Below are 21,845 nucleotides of genomic sequence, written 5' to 3'. Positions count from 1 at the left end.
TGCTTCCTAAGGCTATAGTGCCACTAACCAAGATAACTACCCACAAAATACAAAGGAAAAAATGCTGCCTAAGTATGATTCACAATCAGAGACAATGATAGACAGCTGTCCCTGATTGAGAACCATACCCGGCCAAAACATAGAAACATAAAACAAAGAAATAAAGAAACTAGAATGCCCATCCTAGTCACACCCTGGCCTACCCAAAATAAAGAATAAAAGCCTCTCTATGGCCAGGGCGTGACAATGGGCAAATTTCTGGAAATTAAACAAATACATTTTCGGGTGTCAGGACGGATCTTTTTCATGTCAATGAGTCAAGACAGGTGCTACATGGTCTAAATAACTCAACTGGCTAGTTTGCCTGTCTATCAAGGGAAGGGTGGGTTGTACTTGGATCCTGCTACTCTGATTGGATAGAGTGAAGCTGTATTTCTCTGTCCACTCGCTTCATAATTTCACCCGATCACTTTCACTTCTATTTTTCGGTCTGCTGCTGCCTCCTGTTAGCCTGCTACCAGCATAAAGGAAATGGTAAGGACGTTTGCTATCAATGTGCATAATATCTAACAAGTCGGGGCGACAAAATTGAAAAAATATAAATACGTCGACGAGAATTCTGACTGATATCAAACTTGTCTGCCCGCTGCAAATTGAAGACAGACACAGGTCAAACACAGACACACCCCTCTGCAGCTCATAGTCTAAAGTTGTTTGTTTAGCAAATTAACACTGGAGTGATAGATGTGCAGATGATGATGTGCAAGTAGAAATACTGGTGTGCAAAAGGGCATAAAAGTAAATAGAAACAATATGGGGATGGGGTAGGTTGATTGGATGGGCTATTTACTGATGGGCTATGTACAGCTGCAGTGATCGGTTAGCTGCTCAGATAGCTGATGTTTAAAGTTAGTGAGGGAAATATAAGTCTCCAGCTTCAGCGATTTTTGCAAATCATTCCAGTCATTAGCAGCAGAGAACTGGAAGGAAAGGAGGCCAAAGGGGTTGTTGGACCTTACAGATAATTGTCGTCTGGTAGAAAGCAGACGAAACCAGGTTTTCCTCTAGGATTTTGAATTCAATTGAGACTCACATTAGTGATTTACCTCAATAACTACAGCTTCATATAGGTGATGAGTCTAAGACTTGACGCCCTTGACCGCTTCATTTCACACCGGGAACATACAGAAAGAAGTAACTTCAAGCCATTACATTACACTCTTTATGTGTGGATTATTTAACATTTACATTCATGTTTAAAAAAAGAAAAAAAGGTCAATAAATGCATTTTTTTTAACCTTTATTTAACCAGTTAACAAGTCAGTTAAGAACAAATTCTTATTTTCAATGAAGGCCTAGGAACAGTGGGTTAACTGCCTGTTCAGGGGCAGAATGAAAGATTGTCAGCTCGGGGGCTTGAACTTGCAACCTTTCGGTTACTAGTCCAACATTCTAACCACTAGGCTACCCTGCCACCCCAGTTCCTTTTCCATCATTGACGGTCGAGACATCAGGCAACTCTTTTCATAACAACGCTTAAACCAAAATACTGCACTGTTAATCTAATAAAGGAATTAGATGGTGTGATATTAACTCAATTGCAAAATGATCAGGGAACCAACGGATGCAAGATGAAAATACACAGGCTCTATCTCATTTGGATATTGATTATTGTACTGCAATGTTGAGTGAGCTAGCAGACAAGCATTTCATTGCACCTTTTAGACTTTCTGCAAATGGTGTGTGACAAATACAATTACATTTGATTTGAATAGTCTAAAATGGCTTTCTCTACTTGTCTACTTTTCTTCATTTACACTGGTGTAAAATAACTCTATTGGACTGGTCGTAAATAACTGGATTGGACTAGCTGGCGTAATGAACTGGATTGGACTAGCTGGCGTAAAGAACTGGATTGGACTAGCTGGCATAAAGAACTGGATTGGACAAGCTGGCATAAAGAACTGGATTGGACTAGCTGGCATAATGAACTGGATTGGACTAGCTGGCGTAATTAACTGGATTGGACTAGCTGGCGTAATTAACTGGATTGGACTAACTTCAGAACTGTATTGGACTAGGTATTGTAAAGAACTGTATTGGACTAGGTAAAGAACTGGATTGGACTGCATTGGACTAGGTAAATAATTGGATTGGACTAGCTGGTGTAAAGAACTGGATTGGATTTAGTAAAGAACTGGATTGGATTAGGTAAATAACTGGATTGGACTAGGTTAAGAACTGGATTGGACTTGCTGGTGTAAAGAACTGGATTGGATTTAGTAAAGAACTGGATTGGACTAGGTAAAGAACTGGATTGGACTAGCTGGTGTAAAGAACTGGATTGGACTAGCTGGTGTAAAGAACTGGATTGGACTTAGTAAAGAACTGGATTGGACTTAGTAAAGAACTGGATTGGACTTAGTAAATAACTGGATTGGACTAGATCTAGTATAGGCTTCACTATGTTCTTTTGACCAGTTTGTTACAGATCAAAACAAGACCACCAGATCAATGCAGATGAAGGAGAGGAGACGAGGAGAGAAAGCCACTATCGAGATGCACCCAAAGAACTGCACCATATCTGGAATGTGCTTTTATCCTTATTGGCCAGTTGGCGGCAGTGTTGTGCAGCTTACATTCTAGACTGGGGAACCCATTCCAATGTGGGCCCCACTCAGGCATGAGATACACAATTTACTTACTCTCATTTATGTACCCTTTTCTCCCTGTGCATTATGGCGTCAGATTTAATCCTACGGCAATGTGGGCTCCAACAAGATATGCGATAGGGGTACAGAGCCATGGAAATGTGGTGGGGTCTGGTCTGGTGGTAGTGCTGCCGCCCGCAGACCACCACATTGCCCCACCACTCCCTTCCTGTGCTATATCCCTCTGATCTCCCCATCCCCAACCAGTATTTATCAACAAAACTTTAACATAGCAGATTCCAGGATGTGAAACCCTAGAATAAGTTGAGCGAACCTTTTTCCTGCATGTTGGGAAAACACATCTAGTGATTCAACCTGGAAAAGAATGACACCAGTTCTCACTGCAATGCAATATATTTCGTATTAATTTATTTTATATTTAACATTTAACTAGGCAAGTCAGTTAATATCTTGTTAAGAGTTAGTATATTGGTGAGTTAGTATATTGGTTAATACGTTTGGAGAACGAGTATTTTTACTCTACCATCATCGTGGCACAAATGTGAAACCATTTGAATCTAGCAGCAGCCGTCTGTAACCTACATCCTTTAGACCAGACCAGGTGAGTCTAGCAGCAACAGTCTGTAACCAGGGGTTGGGTAGGTTACTTTCTAAATGTAATCTGTTACAAGTTACACTACATGGCCAAAAGTACTGTACCTGTTCAAAATTGTTATCAGTAACATGGATTACCCAAACTCATTAACGTAATCTGAATGATTTCAGTTACTTTCCTCTTAAGAGGCATTAGAAGACAACAAAAAAAAGGATTTGTCAAACACATTGGTGAGTCGTCATAGTGGTCTTGTGGTCAAAACTCACTCAAGTGGAACAAACTTAAACATGAGCCTTTTTTTTATGCTGAATTGAATGTCATTGAGAAAACAGAAAAGGTCTCAATGTATTTTTTGCAAAACATAATTTCTGAATTTAAAAGTAATCTAGTTTTTCCAAAAGTATCTTTAATTCGATTACAATATTTTTGCTGGTAACGTAACTTGTACCGTTTTTTGGAGAGGTAATGAGATTACACATAACTGACTACTGTAATCTGTTACTCCCCAACCCTGTCTGTAACCTACATCATTTGGACCGGACCACTGAAAGTGTAGGTAAACAAGTGAGAACCATACAGACTCAAACAATATGTCCGCCACTGTCGTTCATTCCAGAATATCAGTCTCGTAGGTCAGTAGTTGGTAGTACGTCAGATTAGGGAAAGACGTTTCTTGGTCTTCGGCACTACCATCCGTTGACGCTGTCTCAACGATGTCCAGGGTCTCCTTAAACCCAGATTGGGTATCGTACCTGAAAAACAATGGGAAGAATCTGAAAATACTCCAAAGACAAGGCATTGGAGAATGTAGAAGTAAGAAAGTTGCAGGCATGTTGATGGCTGGTGACTTGTTCTATGTGAGACAAAGAAACAGAAAATATATTTTTTTAAAGACAAAAGGGAAGAATAGACTGAAAAACGATTTTACGTTTTTTTTCTCCCCCTTCTTCATTCGTCCACTGTTGATACAGTCCCGAAATGTTTTGCATGTCAGCAGTCAAGTTTTCAAGATATTGGAGTTTAAAGAAGCAAAGTGTCACCTGCCATATCATCATGATATTGAAAAATGCAGTGCAATCTGCCTTTAATTAAAGGGGAAGTTTGTTTCTTTCCGACTATGGATGAACCGCCTGACTGTCACGGCTTCAATAAGTAGTGAGTGCAGGAGTCGGGCGCAGAGAGCAGGGTAACATCAAAAGATGTGGATCTTTAATATCGGAAAAAGAAACCACAAGAATAATCAAACACCACAAACAGAAGAACAAGCACAAAAGCCGACGGGCCTACTGGGTTTAAAAAGCCCACAACCAAACCTAAACACAAAACAGGTGCAACAAATCAGACAACTAAATGAAACAGAAAAGGGGATCGGTGGAAGCTAGTAGGCCGGCGACGACGACCACCGCCCGAAAAGGAAGAGGCACCATCTTCGGCGGGATCCGTGACACTGACAATGTTAAAGTCATTTCAACAGTTTTTTTTAGCAATGTCCAGCATCCCAAGACTAGAATATTTGAAGCAAAACAATGTTAAAGGAAACGGATAGACCCCGCTAATCGGTCTACACATAAGCATGGGGAAAGACATGTGGAGCGAGGGAAAGTGGATGCTCTTTCCCCCATGCTTTTGAGTGTACCTGAGTCCATCCATTCCCATTAGCATTGCTAGATGCTCTGAAAATGCTAACCAGGAAATGATGGACGTAATTAGCTAAATAATGACCCAGTGGGCTGAAGACGTTAAAAAACAAAAAGATTACCTTTTCAACCCAAAAAATGTGTATTTTCAATGTCTTTGCTCATAGGGCAACTGTCTAAACGAATTGAGTAAAAAAAAAAAAAAACTTTATTTTAAGTGAACTAACTCTTTAAAAATAACATTTTATGTATCATAATTTTCTAAACCACAACCAAGACTGTATGTCATCACAATGGATAGTAGATACAATAAACATGACTGTCCACTAGGGAAAATTTCAGAATGATTTACACACAGTATGAAATAAAATTAGTAAGTTGAATGATGAAAAGAAGATGACAACTCACCCAAAACCTGCAGACTCTGTACATGTGGACACTGACAGGGCTCTGTGTCTATCCTGTGGTGCACTGTAGTCATAGAAAATGGTCTCCGTGTTAGCCAGACAAAATCCATTGCACCTCATGATATCTGTAAAGCAAAAAAAGCACAATATGTTTGTTAATATTCTGATAATGTACAATACTGGGTCATGTTCAGTAGGGTACACCGCAGCAAAGCACTTTGCAACTAACAACTAAAATCTTTGTTTGTAGCATTTCCTGTGGCACCTCCTTCATTTTGAAAGGTTATCTTCTGTTTTGTGCCTACTGAAGAAGACCCAGGTGTTGTCACAGTAATGTTTTTGCGGAGGGGTGCACGAGTCACTCAGACCCGTGTCAAGTCCCCTCGCTCCGAGGATTAGCACATCCAAGTGCTCGGGGGGGCTGCTTCTTCATCGGAGGTTCACGCAAACCCTGTTTCCTTCACTCCCTTAAGCATGCTAGCCAATGGCACGGTCTGTTTAGAATAACCAAGCGACTTAATGATACGTATCCTAAATGAGAGAGCTACAAGAATCTCCGAACCTGGCCACCCTCTGTCTTAGAGTATCCTCCCGTAACCAACGACAGAGTGCACAGGAGCCAAGTTGGGCGCAGGCAGCCAAGACATTTTCTCTAATCGCTCTCCGCATCCTGTTCTTCGGGTCCCAGCCGAGGTACCTGTATCCAGGAAAGGGAAGTAGCAATCGGTAATTCCAAGCTTTCTCAAGAATGCTTACACGTCTTTCCAGAGAGTTTGTACGTAGTACGTGGCAATACGCACACGGACTGGTTTGAGCGAGTGCCACCTGAGCGTGTTCCAAACCAAGACAAACTAGATGGTGAGTATCTTTCAGATAAATTATATTACTGTTTGACCTGGGGGCATGATCTCAACCCCGAACCCGGCTTAGTCATAACCGCTTCAGTTGTTTTCTTAGCCATCTTACACATTGCACCATCAAATTGAAGAATAACTAATTGTTTGTGATTAGGAACAAGTACAACCTTCAGCACACAATGTCCAGGAGGTGAGTACTCTCTACCACTATGGGACAGTTTAGTTTGGCGCAACATAAGAAAGTCTAATTTTCCAGTTGTTTGTTTTCAGAAGCATATATCATTCACACCTAGGTGAAGAGTGGAATAATTTAAGAATATTAATCTCAGCCTCACACGTATCACCTGTGCAAGGCGGGGCTTCCAGATAGACATGGATTTCATTGGCCTTGTCAGGCTTGTTTGTAGATCTTTCAACTGAAGTTGCGAGAGTGCAACTCCCCATAGTATGTTGCCAATTAAACTACACTGAACAAAGATATAAAATGCCAAGATGTAAAGTGTCGGTCCCATGTTTTATGAGCTAAAAAAGAAAAAATCCCCTGAAAAGTTCCATATGCAGAAAAAGTTTATTTCTCTCAAATCTTGTGCACAAATTTGTTTACATCCTTGTCAAGTGAGCATTTTTCATTTGCCAAGATAATCCATCCACCTGACATTTGTAACATATCAAGAAGCTGATTAAACAGCATGATCATTACACAGGTGCACCTTGTACTGGGGACAATAAAAGGCCACTTTTAAAATGTACCGTTTTTCACACAACACAATGCCACGTATCACGTTTTGAGGGAGCTTGCAATTGGAATTCTGACTGCAGGAATGACCACCAGAACTGTTGCCAGATGATTTCATGTTCATTTCTCTAACATAAGCTACAGCCAATGTTGTTTTAGAGAATTTATGTCCAACCGGCTTCACAACCGCAGACCACGTGTAACCACGCCAGCTCAGGACCTCCACATCTTCACCAGCGGGATCGTCTGAGGAGGGGTGCTGAGGAGTATTTCTGTCTGTAATAAAGCCTATTGGTGGTTAAAAACTAATTCTCATTGGCTGGGCCTGGCAGCCAATTGGGTGGGCCTATGCCCTCCAAGGCCCACCTATGACTGCAACCCTGCCCAGTCATGTGAAATCCATAGATTGCATTTATTTTAATTGACTGATTTCCTTTTTGAACTGTAACTCAGTAAAATCTTTGAAATTGTTGCATGTTGCATTTATATTTTTGCTCAGTGCACTTGATGTTCCTCATTCGTTTGACCTCCAGAAACTGGAATGTGGACTGTGAAATTAGCTAAACAATAAATCAGACACTTGTTTGCAGTAAAACATGGTCATTAAATAAATTGCTAGATACATTCAGACCTGATATTGTTACTGGACTCTGGTAGTATGGCTCCATGTTGTTGATGTTGTTTTCTCTTATCATCAGGTCCAGCGGAGATTGCTCAAAGAACGTGAGCACTGCTTCTGACCGTGAATACTGTAGACGAAAAGGTTGAAGATGAGAGTGGAACACAACTACCTTTGGGTGAATCTCAAAAGTATTTTCCTCTCTCCTCGTCACCTTCTCTACGGAAAGGAGGAGAGTGTTGGAAGAAAATAACCCAGGAGAAAATCTCCTCCAATGGTCACCTCGCTTCTCTCTGAAGTTTTGAGGAGGCGAGGAGAGAGGATGTAAGGAATCACCCCGACTTCACACCGTCTAGGGGAAACATTTTCAGGGAACACAGCCCAAGTACACCCTTCCAAGGCTCAGAAATAAATGACTTCATAAGCAATATTATTCAACCTCAGAAGGGATAAGTATAAGATACAGCACCACTCAAAATTGTGGACACACCTACTCATTTATTTGTACTATTGTCTACATTGTAGAATAATGGTGAAGACATCAAAACTATGAAATAACACATACGGAATCATGTACTAACCAAAAAAGTGCTAAATAAATCAAAATATATTTGAGATTCTTCAAAGTAGCCACCCCTTTGCCTTGATGACAGCTTTGCGCACTCTTGGCATTCTCTCAACCAGCTTCACCTGGAAATGCTTTTCCAACCGTCTTGAAGGAGAGACATTAATTGTCATTTGAGTCCACGCTGTATTATTTAATACCACGTCAACTAGTGGCCTGTTGAAATAGCCAGAGGGTTATTATGAAGAGTCATAACTGTATATCGATATGCATTGCTAGATGTAAATAACTATAGGCCACTCTACCTTCATTGGCAAGGTAACGACCCTCCTGAGGAGTTTTTCCACCTCTTGCAATCGAATCTCAATATCATTGGCCTCTGCAGCGTCTCTTATTCGCACAAGTCCTGGTGGGGAAAAACAAAGACAGGAACTATTTCAATACAAGTCGTATTTTAAAGTATTACAGAATATAAATAAAGTCAAGTTATTTTAAATACTGTATTTATACTGTAGACTATAGGTTTACAATTTGTATAGGCTTTCAATTATGCCTTTGTAATATGTCTTTGCAAGATTTTGTCCATGTAAGAACGACATGTCATCTTGGTGTTTTTATATAAACTAGGTTTGTACACCACATGACAGTATCCATCAATGTAGGCTGTACTTTATTGTGGGCCTGTACATTTTAGGCTTATTTCCACATGAAATGGTCTATTCAACTTTTCATCCACATAGGACATACAATAATGTAGTTCTGATTCTGTGAGTTGTTTATCATGGGTCATGTATTTATAACGGGCTACCTACCATCTAGGAGCGCTGACTGTGTAGGAGTTGCTCTATCCTCTGGGAAAGCATCCATGAGTCTCTTTAGAAGGCTTCCGAGATCGCGGTCCGTTCTGTGCAAATAGAGAACGCTCCTGTCCGATAACTCGGTCCGGACTTCAATGAATTCTTCCTCTCCGCGTTGACTAATTATTCGCTGTGTGCCAACAACCCAACAGTTTTGTACAAACATGTTCATGAGCGAAGATCCCTCAAAAGCAAAAGTTGCCATTTCCACTGCTTAATTCCCAGTCGGTGACAGGCTATAATTGTTAGTTTGACTTCGGGAAGTCTAAATACTTGCAATTTGATTCCTTTCCCCAATCTTCATCATGCATAGCCAAACGGTCGGGAAATGATTTTTTCTCTCTATCGTTTTCAGAAATATAAAGTGCCGTTTCGATTATCCTAAATGGCTTGTATGATGTCCAGTTGGATCAAAATTCCACAAGTACCATACCCGCTGATGGAAGCGACTCCTCTCTCACTGGCAGAAGTGACTTGAAGAAGGTTGCCAGGTTGGAAGTTTAGCTGATTATTTATGCTCCGCTCCCGCACACCACTTGATGCTATGCAGCCGGGGATGCCCAAACCCCGAACCACACTAACGACGCAATATAGCATGACTACAAAACCATCTGCAACAGCAAGTTTTGCAAACCTAGAAAACAATTTAGAGCTAAGAAAGCCAGTGATTTCAAATAAATGTTGATGTACTGGCAATTAAATACCTGCCATTTAGTTGATGGTCCATTCAGGATAGTGGATGCTAGCGGAATGGTGCTGTGTTTATTTTTAACAACAAAGGTGGGATAATCCAATCGGGGGGATTGAGAGGTGGGATTTGCTTCACAGCACGGTGTTTACTATGTCAACTGAGGCACAGGTCTTGTAGGCTAGGGTTAAACAATAACCAAGGAATGTTCAGTGCACAGCACATCCAATCTGGGTTAAACATTTTTTTTATATATTAAACTACAGTGAAGTATAACAAATGTTTATTTAGAATGACAGCCTGGGAACAGTGGGTTAACTGCCTTGGTCAGGGGTAAAAGGACAGATTCTTACCTTGTCAGCTCAGGGATTTGATCTAGCAACATTCTGGTTACTGGCCCAATGCTCTAACCACTAGGCTACCTGCCGAGTCCCACTGAAGTAAAGGACTTGAAATGAAAATGTAAAAAAAAAAGTGCTATCTAGGCATATCTGGTGCAATTGCATGTTATTTATGGTCCCTGAAAGATAAACAAAACAACAACAAAAAACTACGTGCAATCTATCAAATACTTTGAGCATTTGTCTGCCTAAAGTGCCAGGTGTGCGTTGTTTGCAGGTGCGGATTGGCCATCTGGCAATTCTGGCAAATGCCAGATGGGCTGGACCATTTTTTTGTTGGGTGGGCTGGTCAAAATGGACATACACAAAAATAAAAATGGTACAAAAAAAAAATAAAGAAGTAAAACAATGAAAAAGATGACATGGCCGGTTCATTGATCTGTTATTCTAGTCTATAATGATCCTTAGCTGATCAGTGGGCAACGCCGGCCTGGTTTTCAAGGTCACGCAAACTCACATTCAAAGTCATACACGGAATCAGCAAAGAGTCCTGCTCTGACTCTCACTCTGTCATCAGTTAGCATCACGCATACAACTTCAACATAGCCTAATATACTGTACATGCAAATAACTTCTCTGAATCTTCCTGTGCTGAATAACAAAGATTAGAATTTCTACATGAATCCACACAGACAGACAACCATTCCCCGTGCTGTGCTGTTGCTGCTAAATAACAGTGGTTAAAGAGAAACTTATGGGATGGGGGGGGGATTCCAGCCACAGTCAGTCCCTCAACCCCACATTATTATGTAACACGACCAGCGTCCCCTTGGATACTAGCTCTAATGAGAGAGTGTGTTGGAATCGTTTCCAAATCATTTTGGCAATGTCAGCATTTCTCTCTGTTAGAAGAAGCACAGCAAACTATGGGGGAAATATTTGGTCCCCTGTGTTATTGGTTGTTTGCCATTGGTATACCAACAGTATACTGTAAAACTACAGAATGGTTTTGGGTACTGGGAAATCCTACCACTACTAGTACTCCCACATTACCGGGTAAACTACTACTAGTACTACCACAGTACCTGATAAACTACTACTACTAGTCTTACCACAGTACCAAATAAACTACTACTATTACTAGTACTACCACAGTACCTGGTAAACTACCACTACTATTACTAGTACTACCACAGTACCTGATAAACTAGTACTACCACAGTACCTGATAAACTACTACTAGTACTATCACAGTAACTGGTAAACTACTACACTAGGACTACCACAGTACCTGATAAACTACTACTAGTACTATCACAGTAACTGGTAAACTACTAGTACTACCACAGACCTTGGTAAACTACTACACTAGGACTACCACAGTACCTGATAAAGTCGCTCTCTTCAGGTAGAGGCTTACAGATTTCAGAGAAAAGTATGCACGCACAGGGCAGTTATAAAAAAAAATTATGCATTTTCTAATATTTTAAATTCTGTTTATAATGTCAAAGGTACTGCTCATCTCTCTTGTAACTGTAAGCAGTGGTGTGGTGGAAGGTATACACAGTTATACATACGCCTTATAGCCACTCTTTTGATGGGCATTGGATATACTCACATCTTAATCCCCACGATGCGTAAATCAAAGTAGTGTGATTAGCGCCATATCATTCAATGAGGCTGATGTCACATATCAGAATGTTGAGCTTAAAACGTTGATCAAATTTGAGGGAAAACACATTTTCTAAAATGTGCGCTACACATGCGAATGGTTTCCCATGGACAGAGATGGAAATATCCATTAGGAATTTAGATGCAACCTAAAGATGCAACAACTATCATGGGTTGCTAGTATGACTAGGAGACTGGCTTTGGTTGGTGGCAATGAAAGAGTTAATTTGAAAAACAATAGAAAATAATTGCCTCCGCGTTTCTATGGCAGTATTTTGTCAAAAGGCTACTTTGAAGCTAGCAAGACCTCATATTATGAACTGTGTGTCATATCTACATAGTCACTTTAACTATACATTCATGTACATACTACTTCAATTAGCCTGACTAACCGGTGTCCCCACACATTGACTACCCGGACTATCTGCATTGTGTCCCGCCACCCTCCACCCGTCAACTCCTCTTCATCGCTACTGCTACTCTCTGTTTATCAACTATGCATAGTCACTTTAACCATATCTACATGTACATACTACCTCAATTAGCCTGACTAACCGGTGTCTGTATAAGGCCTCCCTACTGTTATTTTCACTGTCTTTTTACTGTTGTTTTTATTTCTTTACTTATCTATTGTTCACCTAATACCTATTTTTACTTAAAAATTGCACTGTTGGTTAGGGCCTGTAAGTAAGCATTTCACTGTAAGGTCTACTACACCTGTTGTATTCAGCATTTCACTGTAAGGTCTACTACACCTGTTGTATTCGGCACACGTGACAAATAAACTTTGATTTGATTTGATAAAACGTCCAGGTTTCAAATAATTAAGGAACAGGAAAAATATAGCGATGCTAATGACTGGCCTAACCTTCTACTGGTTGATGGAAAGGCTTTCGCAAAAACCTTTTCAATTAAATGTTAACTACAACGTAGCCTATATGCCTACCTGGCAGAATGATATCATGATTATTTGCATCAATCCAATGGCCATTTGTTTTGCAAACTCCATCTCGTGTGCTCTACAGCAACACACTAACCAAACAGTGCTAAGTGCCGGACCAGTTTAATTAAAGGGTAACTACACGCAAAAAAAATCTACATTTCTTAGATTTTTCTCAGACCTCAGAAGTGGTCTCCTGATGTGGTTTGAGCATTGTAGACTTTGAACATCCAGTTTAGTTTTTTGTTGGTTTATTAAAAAACGTTCACTTTTGAAAGCAAAAACAGGATTTCTTTGACTCAGTTGTCTTGTTTTTCTGTTTCAATAGTAGGCCTGCTATTAGACTACTTGCACAGTACAGCTTGGGTTTGTCTGACTGCGAAAGACCAATATGAGATTGATCATTTTAGGTCACTGTTTTGTCATAGAATTTTTCACGCCGGGCAGGCAGTCTGAATTTTTTTGGGAGGTGCAAAATTAGATTATAGGCACTTCTCCATGCACAACTATACCACTGAAGACAAAGACAGGGTAAATGGGGAATGATGCAATTGGTAACTACCAATGATGTACTCCTATGCAACTACCTGGTGCCACATGTTACTCAGTGGTGCCTGCTTTGATTTGATGAATCTGAAAAAAAACCTTCATAGGAAATGAATAGGTTAATACTGTGTAATAAAAGTAGTATCAAGTAGTACGTGGTGTCGTAAAACAAATGTGCTTGTGTAACAGTATGACTTTAGACCGTCCCTCGCCCATACCCGGGCGCGAACCAGGGACCCTCTGCACACATCAACAACAGTCAACCTTGAAGCATCGTTACCCCATCGCTCCACAAAAGCCACGGCCCTTGCAGAGCAAGGGGAACTACCACTTCAAGGTCTCAGAGCAAGTGACGTCACCGATTGAGACTCCTATTTAGCGCGCATCGCTAACTAAGCTAGCCGTTTCACATCCGTTACACTTGTTTAATAAGATTCATGACATATTTACATACAAGACCAGGGTCATGTTCATTAGGCCACGCAACAGAAAAAGGAAAATAAGCGTTTATTATTGGACACATCCAGGGTAGTCCCTCCCTACATCAGGTAAATTTACTTTGGCTTGGTGCCTACTGAAAACAGCTCAAAGAAAAGCCTTTGTCAGGATTGCTGGGCCCTTCCTGCCAAGGTAGAGGATTCGGAGCGTTTGGGTGTCCTTGGTCCTAATACGGGGGACGATCTAGAGTGGTGGTGCATTGCGCACGTGGCTGGTGGTCCGGCGTAGCGTACGGACAGAGGTGTCAGGGGAAAGACTCGCCTTTGAGGTGGCGCCGTGCGTGGAGGTCCAAGCTCTTTTTCTGGATGCTACAGAAAGAGAGAAAGAGAGAGCGAGGAAGAGAGAGAGAGAGATGGCAAGAGAGAGAGAGATGGAGAGGGAGAGAGCTTTCTTACAGTGAGCTAGTGTGTGGGAGACTGTTGAGGTAGACAGAGGCTACCATTGAGGAGTAGAGAGACTTTGCAAACGATTAACATGAACTCTAAAGAGCTATTTGTGTGTGTGTGTGTGAGAGAGAGAGAGAGAGAGAGAGAGAGAGAGAGAGAGAGTGTGTGCGTGTGTGTGTGTGTGCGTGTGCGTGTGCGTGTGTGTGTGTGTGTGTGTGTGTGTATGTGTTTACCTGTGTGTAGTTTACCTGTTGTAGTACATGGCCAAGATGTTCAAACGTTCATAAATGACCAACAGGGTCAAATAATAACAATCGCTGTGGTTGTCGAGGGTGCAACAGGTCAGCACCTCAGGAGTAAATGTCAGTTGGCTTTTCATAGCCGAGCATTCAGAGTTCGAGACAACAGGTCCGGTAGAGAGAGAGAGAGAGAGAGAGAGAGAGAGAGAGAGAGAGAGAGAGTCGAAAAACAGCAAGTCCGGGACGAGGTACAGTAGCATGTCTGGTGAACAGGTCAGGTTTCCATAGCCGCAAGCAGAACAGTCGAACGTGTTTGTTTTTTTACTAGTCTCTACAGGGGGTCTTTAAAGCAAAGTTAAACAATGTGCCTGTGGCCCTCAAGGACGGGTTGGGAACTCTGCACTCCAGGAATAGTAGGAAAACCCTTTTTAAACCCAAAGCTAACTTTTAAACCCAAAGCTAACCCAAAGCTAACCAAAGATCACTTTTTTATTTGGCCAGAGTAGGTAGCTACTTAATAATGGGGTTTCAATGCCAGACTTGGTTGCTCCCGAGTGGCGCAGCAGTCTAAAGCACTGCATATCAGTGCTTGAGGCATCACTACAGACACCCTGGTTTGAATCCAGGCTGTATCACAACTAGCTGTGATTGGGAGTCCCATAGGGTGGCACGCAATTGGCCCAGCATCTTCTGGGTAGGCCGTCATTGTAAATAACAATTTGTTCTTAATTGACTTGACTGGTTACAGTAAAGAAATAGCATAAAAATTCTGCTCTGACCCTCTTGGTCACACGATAAGTAGTGTATAAAAAGAGCACCTATAACGGGGTTCAGTAGCTTTCCAACAATCAATAACAAATATTTTTGTTCAGAAACAAAACTGCGTATCTCATATTACTTGCTCTGTTGCCCATTGCATCCCAATTCCTAAAGGAAATGTCAACAATATATTGTAAACATTGGTGTCTGCTTTCCTGCAAGTTTCTCGAGGGGGCCTGGCCCCACTTTAGGGAAAATATCTAGGAAAAACAATACATTCTACTAAATATTGTGTTTTTTGATGTTCATATCATGTCAGCGGAAAGGAACATTGGCCTATATGGGATGAACATTCCAGTCTTCAACCCCATGGCATATTATGTAACCTCCCTGATGTTACCATGGCCACACAGCTCTCAAAGCACTTGCTGAGACAGAATGTGTGGGAAAGGTTCTGTAATAAAATTGGGCCACAGCGACACCCCCCCCCCCCCCTGGTAAGAGCCAGCGAACAACGGGAAAATGAGGGTCCAGTTACCCCTCTGACGGTGTTCACTGGTTTTTGCATGTCCAGCTTTTCTGTTAAAAAAAATAACAAATAAAACTACAAGCCTATGTTATAGTAATAAAACTACATTAAACGTCTAACACATCATTTCTTAAACAGGGACGTCTGATATCTACAAGCCACACACACAGTACTGTGCCTTACTACTACATGCCTCATGAATAACACTAGTACCTGTGTGTGTGTGTGTGTGTGTGTGTGTGTGTGTGTGTGTGTGTGTGTGTGTGTGTGTGTGTGTGTGTGCGTGCGTGCGTGCATCACTCTGGATAAGAGCATCTGCTAAATGACACAACATGTATTAAAATGTGTATGTATCCTTGTGCTGCCTACAGTACCCGTTACTGTAGGACGATTGGCCATGGTATAAAAACATGACCTGTGTGAACACGGAGGTGCTGTACCAGTGAGGCCTTGAGCCGGGTGCTTGAAGTGGCAATGGGGACACTCAACGTGGCTTGTCACCTGTTGCATGTCGGGGCGGCAGGGTAGCCTAGTGGTTAGAGTGTTAGTAACCGAAAGGTTGCAAGTTCAAATCCCCGAGCTGACAAGGTACAAATCTGTCGTTCTACCCCTGAACAGGCAGTTAACCCACTGTTCCTAGACCGTCATTGAAAATAAGAATTTATTCTTAACTGACTTGCCTAGTTAAATAAATAAAATGTCCATGTGGTGGAGAACTTCCTGTCATGGCTCATCAAGATGTATTCATAACATGGTCATACTTTATATTTTTTTTATTTTTTTAAGCACTACTGGACATCAATGCTTCATCAATTGTGTATAGATTAGGCCTAAACAATTGTAGTTTGTATACCATGGGTTTTTCTCTATTGTAATGCCTCTCTCAACACACACTGTAGCATTTAATTGTTATGTGCTCCCATTATAATCACCAGATGGTCCTACAGTGTGTTTACGCATAATTCCGGTTGAGTTTTACAGGGCTTTTTTTTTTTTTGTGACAAGTTTTATTTTTGAAAGTGTATACTGTATGGTCTGAAAAAAATGAAACAACGAGCCAACAGGCAAAGCATCTGTACTAGGCTTGAGGTTTGAGGTTAAAGGTCATAAAAGTCCTGTGTTGCTCAGTTGGTAGAGCATGGCACTTGCAATTCCAGGGTTGTGGGTTTGATTCCCACAGGGGAACAGTACGAATGAAAAAAAAAAAAAAATGTATGCACTCATTACTGTAAGTTGCTCTTGTAATGATCTTCCACTGAACTCTGACCCCTTGTGGTAAAATGGGTTACTGACACCTCTGAGTGACTTTCTGTTGCAAAAGGAACAGCAGAACTCTTTCCTCCTCTACGTTCCTTCTTCTTGTCTGCTTCAGCCCCTTGTTCTTAACTGACTTGCCTAGTTAAATAAAGGTAAAAATTACAAAATAAAATAAAAAGGTCTTGTGTGTAATTGCTTTCGTGGGGCAACTTCCTTGAAGCGCGCATGTGAGTTGGAGAGGGGAACGTTAAATTGGCAATCTGCAGTTCAAACAACAAATCGGATACCATGCCATTGTTTTGGTAAACAGCTGAGGGATGAATGGGAGAAATATAACCAATCTCAAATTCATGAGCAGAGCCGTTAATGCAAGGACTGACCACTCATTATATTAAATATATGGTTGAAAAAGAATTTGGCTATAAAATGTTTGTTTACAATTACATTGTCTACAAAAAAAATGGGGGGAAAAAATGATATGTTGGTTGCTGATTGGATATGACAGTTGCTAAGAGAGGCATTTTTTTTTTCATGAGGCATTTTATAAGTTATATTCTTTAAGAATCAATGGGTATATTACTTTAAATGTCCAAAATGGAAGTACCAATCACAGCCCCTTTAATATTCAAAAACGTATGGTTGATATAATTAACTGATTCAACTGTGTTAAAACACCAACTTGTGAAAATTCATCAGAATAGATTTGATACAGTAGATAACCGGAGCCCTGTTCAAATTATTTAGAAGTGCATCTTTCCTGAAAGCCATGTGGTTGAGCCCTTGTGTCGTCTAATCAATGATTACTTCACAGGTGGATTTTTACTGAATTCAAATAGGGCCTATGTCCAGACCAAATGCTTATAAATATTTTGGGTGCACACAATGAGAAGGTTGGTTTGGTGCTTTGGGGCTATGGTGCAGGGAGGGGCTATGGTGCAGGGAGGGGCTATGATGCAGGGAGGGGCTATGGTGCAGGGAGGGGCTATGGTGCAGGGAGGGGCTATGATGCAGGGAGGGGCTATGGTGCAAGGAGGGGCTATGATGCAGGGAGGGGCTATGGTGCAGGGAGGGGCTATGGTGCAGGGAGGGGCTATGGTGCAGGGAGGGGCTATGATGCAGTGAGGGGCTATGATGCAGTGAGGGGCTATGGTGCAGGGAGGGGCTATGGTGCAGGGAGGGAACAGGTAAGCCACCTAGACAACATCGATACTCAGTCCACCCGCATCAGTCAGTCAGTCTGTCCCCAAAGGCTTTAAGTTCTGAAAGAATACGTTTGTGCAGCAGATCTGGAAGAGAGACAAGGGGACAAGGGGGTAAAACTTAAACATTTATAGAATCTATATTAGTGTAAATGTATATGTGTTCCTCTGAACAATGTCAGGTGGAATATTGACAGTGGGGTAAAATTGTGATAAAACTGGTGCAGGCTCTCAGCAATGTAGTGACAGTTGAACTGATCCAAAATGGCTCCCCAGGCTAAAACCTGGAGGATGACCTCCATTCTGGCTCAAAGGGTTGCTGATGATGACCAGATAGATCATATGGGCTTGGAGCACATGTCCTTCCTGCTGTCCATGTATGGCATACATACCTGACAGGACAGGTTGATGGAGCTGGCAGCGTCCAATAGGAACACGCTCTCCTTACTAGTCCACCATTCTATCCTCTTGACCTTCATTTTCACTGTATCTGAAACACAAGTCCCCCCCCCTAAAAAACATTTATCTTACCTCACAGGTCTATGCAACGTGTAGGCTCACATCCGAGTTGGAGCTCAGGGCCATGTCACATGACCCGGGATTGATATTGGGCAGTATGCCATACATGAACAGCAGGAAGGACATGTGCTCCAAGCCCATATGATCTATCTGGTCATCATCAGCATCCTTTGAGCCAGAATGGAGGTCATCCTCCAGGTTTTTGCCTGGGGAGCCATTTTGGATCAGTTCAACTCCAACCCCTACATCCACCTCTAGGCCATGGACCTTCTCAAGACAGGGTCTCCTAAGTCGTGCCTCTCCAGTACGTGTGTGTGGATGCTGGTGAACTGGCACACTCTGCAGCTGTACACTTCGACCAGGTCTTATTAGCATGGGCGGGACTTCCAATTTTATTGTGATGTGGAACAGGAGACAGGAGCCAGAGTCAGGGCGGCAAAACTGCAGTGAGATGATAAACAGCGTCAAGCAGGGAAACAGGATCTTGAATAATAATAATGGCTAGAAGCATAAACTGACTGAGCAGAGATTACGATCTGGTGGAAGTGGCAGAACTGAGTATTTGTAGAGGCCTTGATAATGGAACTTGTTGCAGCTCACATGTCTCCAACCACACAATCACACACAAACAGAAGGGGAGGGGAGGAGAGGGGAGAGAGAGAGAGAGAGAGAGAGAGAGAGAGAGAGAGAGAGAGAGAGAGAGTTAATTTTTATTGTTTATTTCAATTTATATATTCACTTTATATATTATCTACCTCACTTGCTTTGGCAGTGTTAACACATGTTTCCCATGCCAATAAAGCCCCTTGAATTGAATTGAATTGAGTGAGTGAGTGAGTACTGGAGGAATGGCTGCAGGTCAAGCAGACACTGGATGACCACTAGGGGGTGTGGCAGGAGCAGATGTGACACTTCAAAATGGAGATTGTCTCGATGACACTGCCCACGCGCTCACAGACGCCATAATGGGATCTACATAGGGATGCTTTCTCTATCATTCTCTATGGACAGTCTAGACAGCATTGCCCATGCGGTCACAGATGTCATAATGGGAACTACATAGGGATGCTTTCTCTATCATTCTCTATGGACAGTCTAGACAGCGCAGGTGAGTTCAGGTAGGGTAGACAGCGCAGGTGAGTTCAGGTAGGGTAGACAGAGCAGGTGAGTTCAGGCAGGGTAGACAGAGCAGGTGAGTTCAGGTAGGGTAGACAGAGCAGGTGAGTTCAGGCAGGGTAGACAGAGCAGGTGAGTTCAGGCAGGGTAGACAGAGCAGGTGAGTTCAGGTAGGGTAGACAGAGCAGGTGAGTTCAGGCAGGGTAGACAGAGCAGGTGAGTTCAGGTAGGGTTATACAGAGCAAGTGTTTGGTGGTTGCAGCCTTGTTCCACTTTATGTTAATATATTAAGGTTTGCAAATACACCCAGTGTATTTATGCAAATGAGGAGCATATCATTTTCTTTATTTTAACAAAGAAAAAACAAGTAAAAGTTCCTGATAAAAGAAGAACATTTATAAATGTAAGAAAAAATAGTGTCGTTTGACAATAAATGTAATACCTGAACTCACACCAAAATCCATGAACTCATTATTTCTGAAGTTGGAGACTTTTATCTCCCTCACCAACTTTAAACATCTGCTATCTGAGCAGCTGACCGATCGCTGCCCATCGGTATATAGCCCACCCAATTGACCTACCTCATCCCCATACTGTTTTTATTTTATTTACTTTTCTGCTCTTTTTCACACCAGTATCTCTCTCTACCGGCACATGTTCATCTGATCATTTATCACTCCAGTGTTAATCTGCTAAATTCTAATTATTCACTCCTATGGCCTATTTATTGCCTACCTCCTCATGCCTTTTGCACACAATGTATATAGACTTTCTTTTTTTTCTACTATGTTATTGACTTGTTTATTGTTTACTCCATGTGTAACTCTGTGTTGTTGTCTGTTCACACTGCTATGCTTTATCTTGGCCAGGTCGCAGTTGCAAATGAGAACTTGTTCTCAACTAGCCTACCTGGTCAAATAAAGGTGAAATAAAATACAAATTTGTCTGTGGCAGTAAAATGTTTTATGTGCTATAACTCACACAAACTGGGCGGTTCGAGTCCTTAATGCTGGTTGGCTGAAATATTTAAGCAATAAGGCCCGAGGGTGTGTTGTATATGGCCAATATACCACAGCTAAGGGCTGCTCTTAAGCACGATGCAGCGTGGAGTGCCTGGATACAGCCCTTAGCTGTGGTATATTGGCCATATACCACAAACCCCCGAGGTGCCTTATTGCTATTATAAACTGGTTACCAACGTAATTAGAGCTGTAAAAATAATTATTTTGTCATACCCGTGGTATACAGTCTGATATACCACGTATTTCAGCCAATCAGCCTTCAGGGCTCGAACCACCCAAATTATAACAGATCATATACCGGGGGTATCCTCTAATTATGTTATAACCGGTTTATAATAGCAATAATGCACCTTTGGGGTTTGTGATATACTGTATGGCCAATATACCACGGCTAAGGGTTGTAAACACTGAATGTGCAACCACTAACTTTACATTTGTTAAATCATCTTGTCAGTCATCACCAGAAGTTTCAGGTAGCTAGCTAGCCAGCAAATGTTAACATAGACCTACAGTCCATAGCTAGTTAGATTATCCGACAATGATGTCCCCGTTATGTCAGCCATGATTATATGCTTACAGTATGAAATGTAAACATTTCCGATTCCGAAACAAACTGGATCCAAGCATGCAAATGAGCCAACCCATGCTGACCTTTTAGGGACCACTGTCAATGGTATGCTTAGTTTCTGTGCAGTAAATTACTTATTGTCTTGTTGAAACATTTGATGTAATAAGTCATTGTATAATAGTTTGTAAAAATCAAAGTATACGCAAAAGGAAGATGAATTATTTCGAAATCTCTCATATAGAGGATACAGACGAAAAATAATTTAAAGACAACGCTTTGGTTTATCTCGCTTTCGAATCCATTGCGCATGTCCAAAGTAAACGATGTGCCTATTCGATTACGCTGAACTCCGGGGCACTGGGTAGGAGCTCCATTTCAACTCGAACAGTAATCTGTGTCGCTCGCTCATTTTATCAACAAGGTAACATGGTGCATCGTCCAGAAACATCTATTTTCCATACATTTTGGGGGGAATTTCCCATGCAATCACATCTGCATGGGAAATCACAGAGTCCTCCTACTAATTACAACACGTGCTAAATGACAACATATTTGTTTTTAGCCAACTTCGTCACGGGCTTTGAACGGGGCACCTGGCTCACGCCCGGGAGGCAGACAGTCC

General features: G+C 41.7%; 1 protein-coding gene across 1 annotated transcript; it reads right to left on the bottom strand.

Annotated features, from left to right (window-relative positions):
- Window positions 1-3,058: 3,058 nt before the first annotated feature.
- LOC110509114 (PX domain-containing protein 1) lies at window positions 3,059-9,712 on the bottom strand. Its single transcript, XM_021590082.2, has 5 exons — window positions 8,901-9,712; window positions 8,394-8,494; window positions 7,536-7,653; window positions 5,313-5,436; window positions 3,059-4,019 (listed from the first exon to the last, which is right to left on the bottom strand). The coding sequence occupies exons 1-5, from the start codon at window positions 9,148-9,150 to the stop codon at window positions 3,875-3,877; spliced, it is 738 nt and encodes a 245-aa protein (XP_021445757.2). The 5' UTR covers window positions 9,151-9,712; the 3' UTR covers window positions 3,059-3,874.
- Between the last annotated feature and the right edge of the window lie 12,133 nt (window positions 9,713-21,845).

Source organism: Oncorhynchus mykiss, chromosome 28 (genome assembly GCF_013265735.2).
Source record: "Oncorhynchus mykiss isolate Arlee chromosome 28, USDA_OmykA_1.1, whole genome shotgun sequence".
Taxonomy (NCBI): domain Eukaryota; kingdom Metazoa; phylum Chordata; class Actinopteri; order Salmoniformes; family Salmonidae; genus Oncorhynchus; species Oncorhynchus mykiss.
Note: the sequence above shows the minus strand (reverse complement) of the source record. Positions and strands in the feature narration are given on the sequence as shown.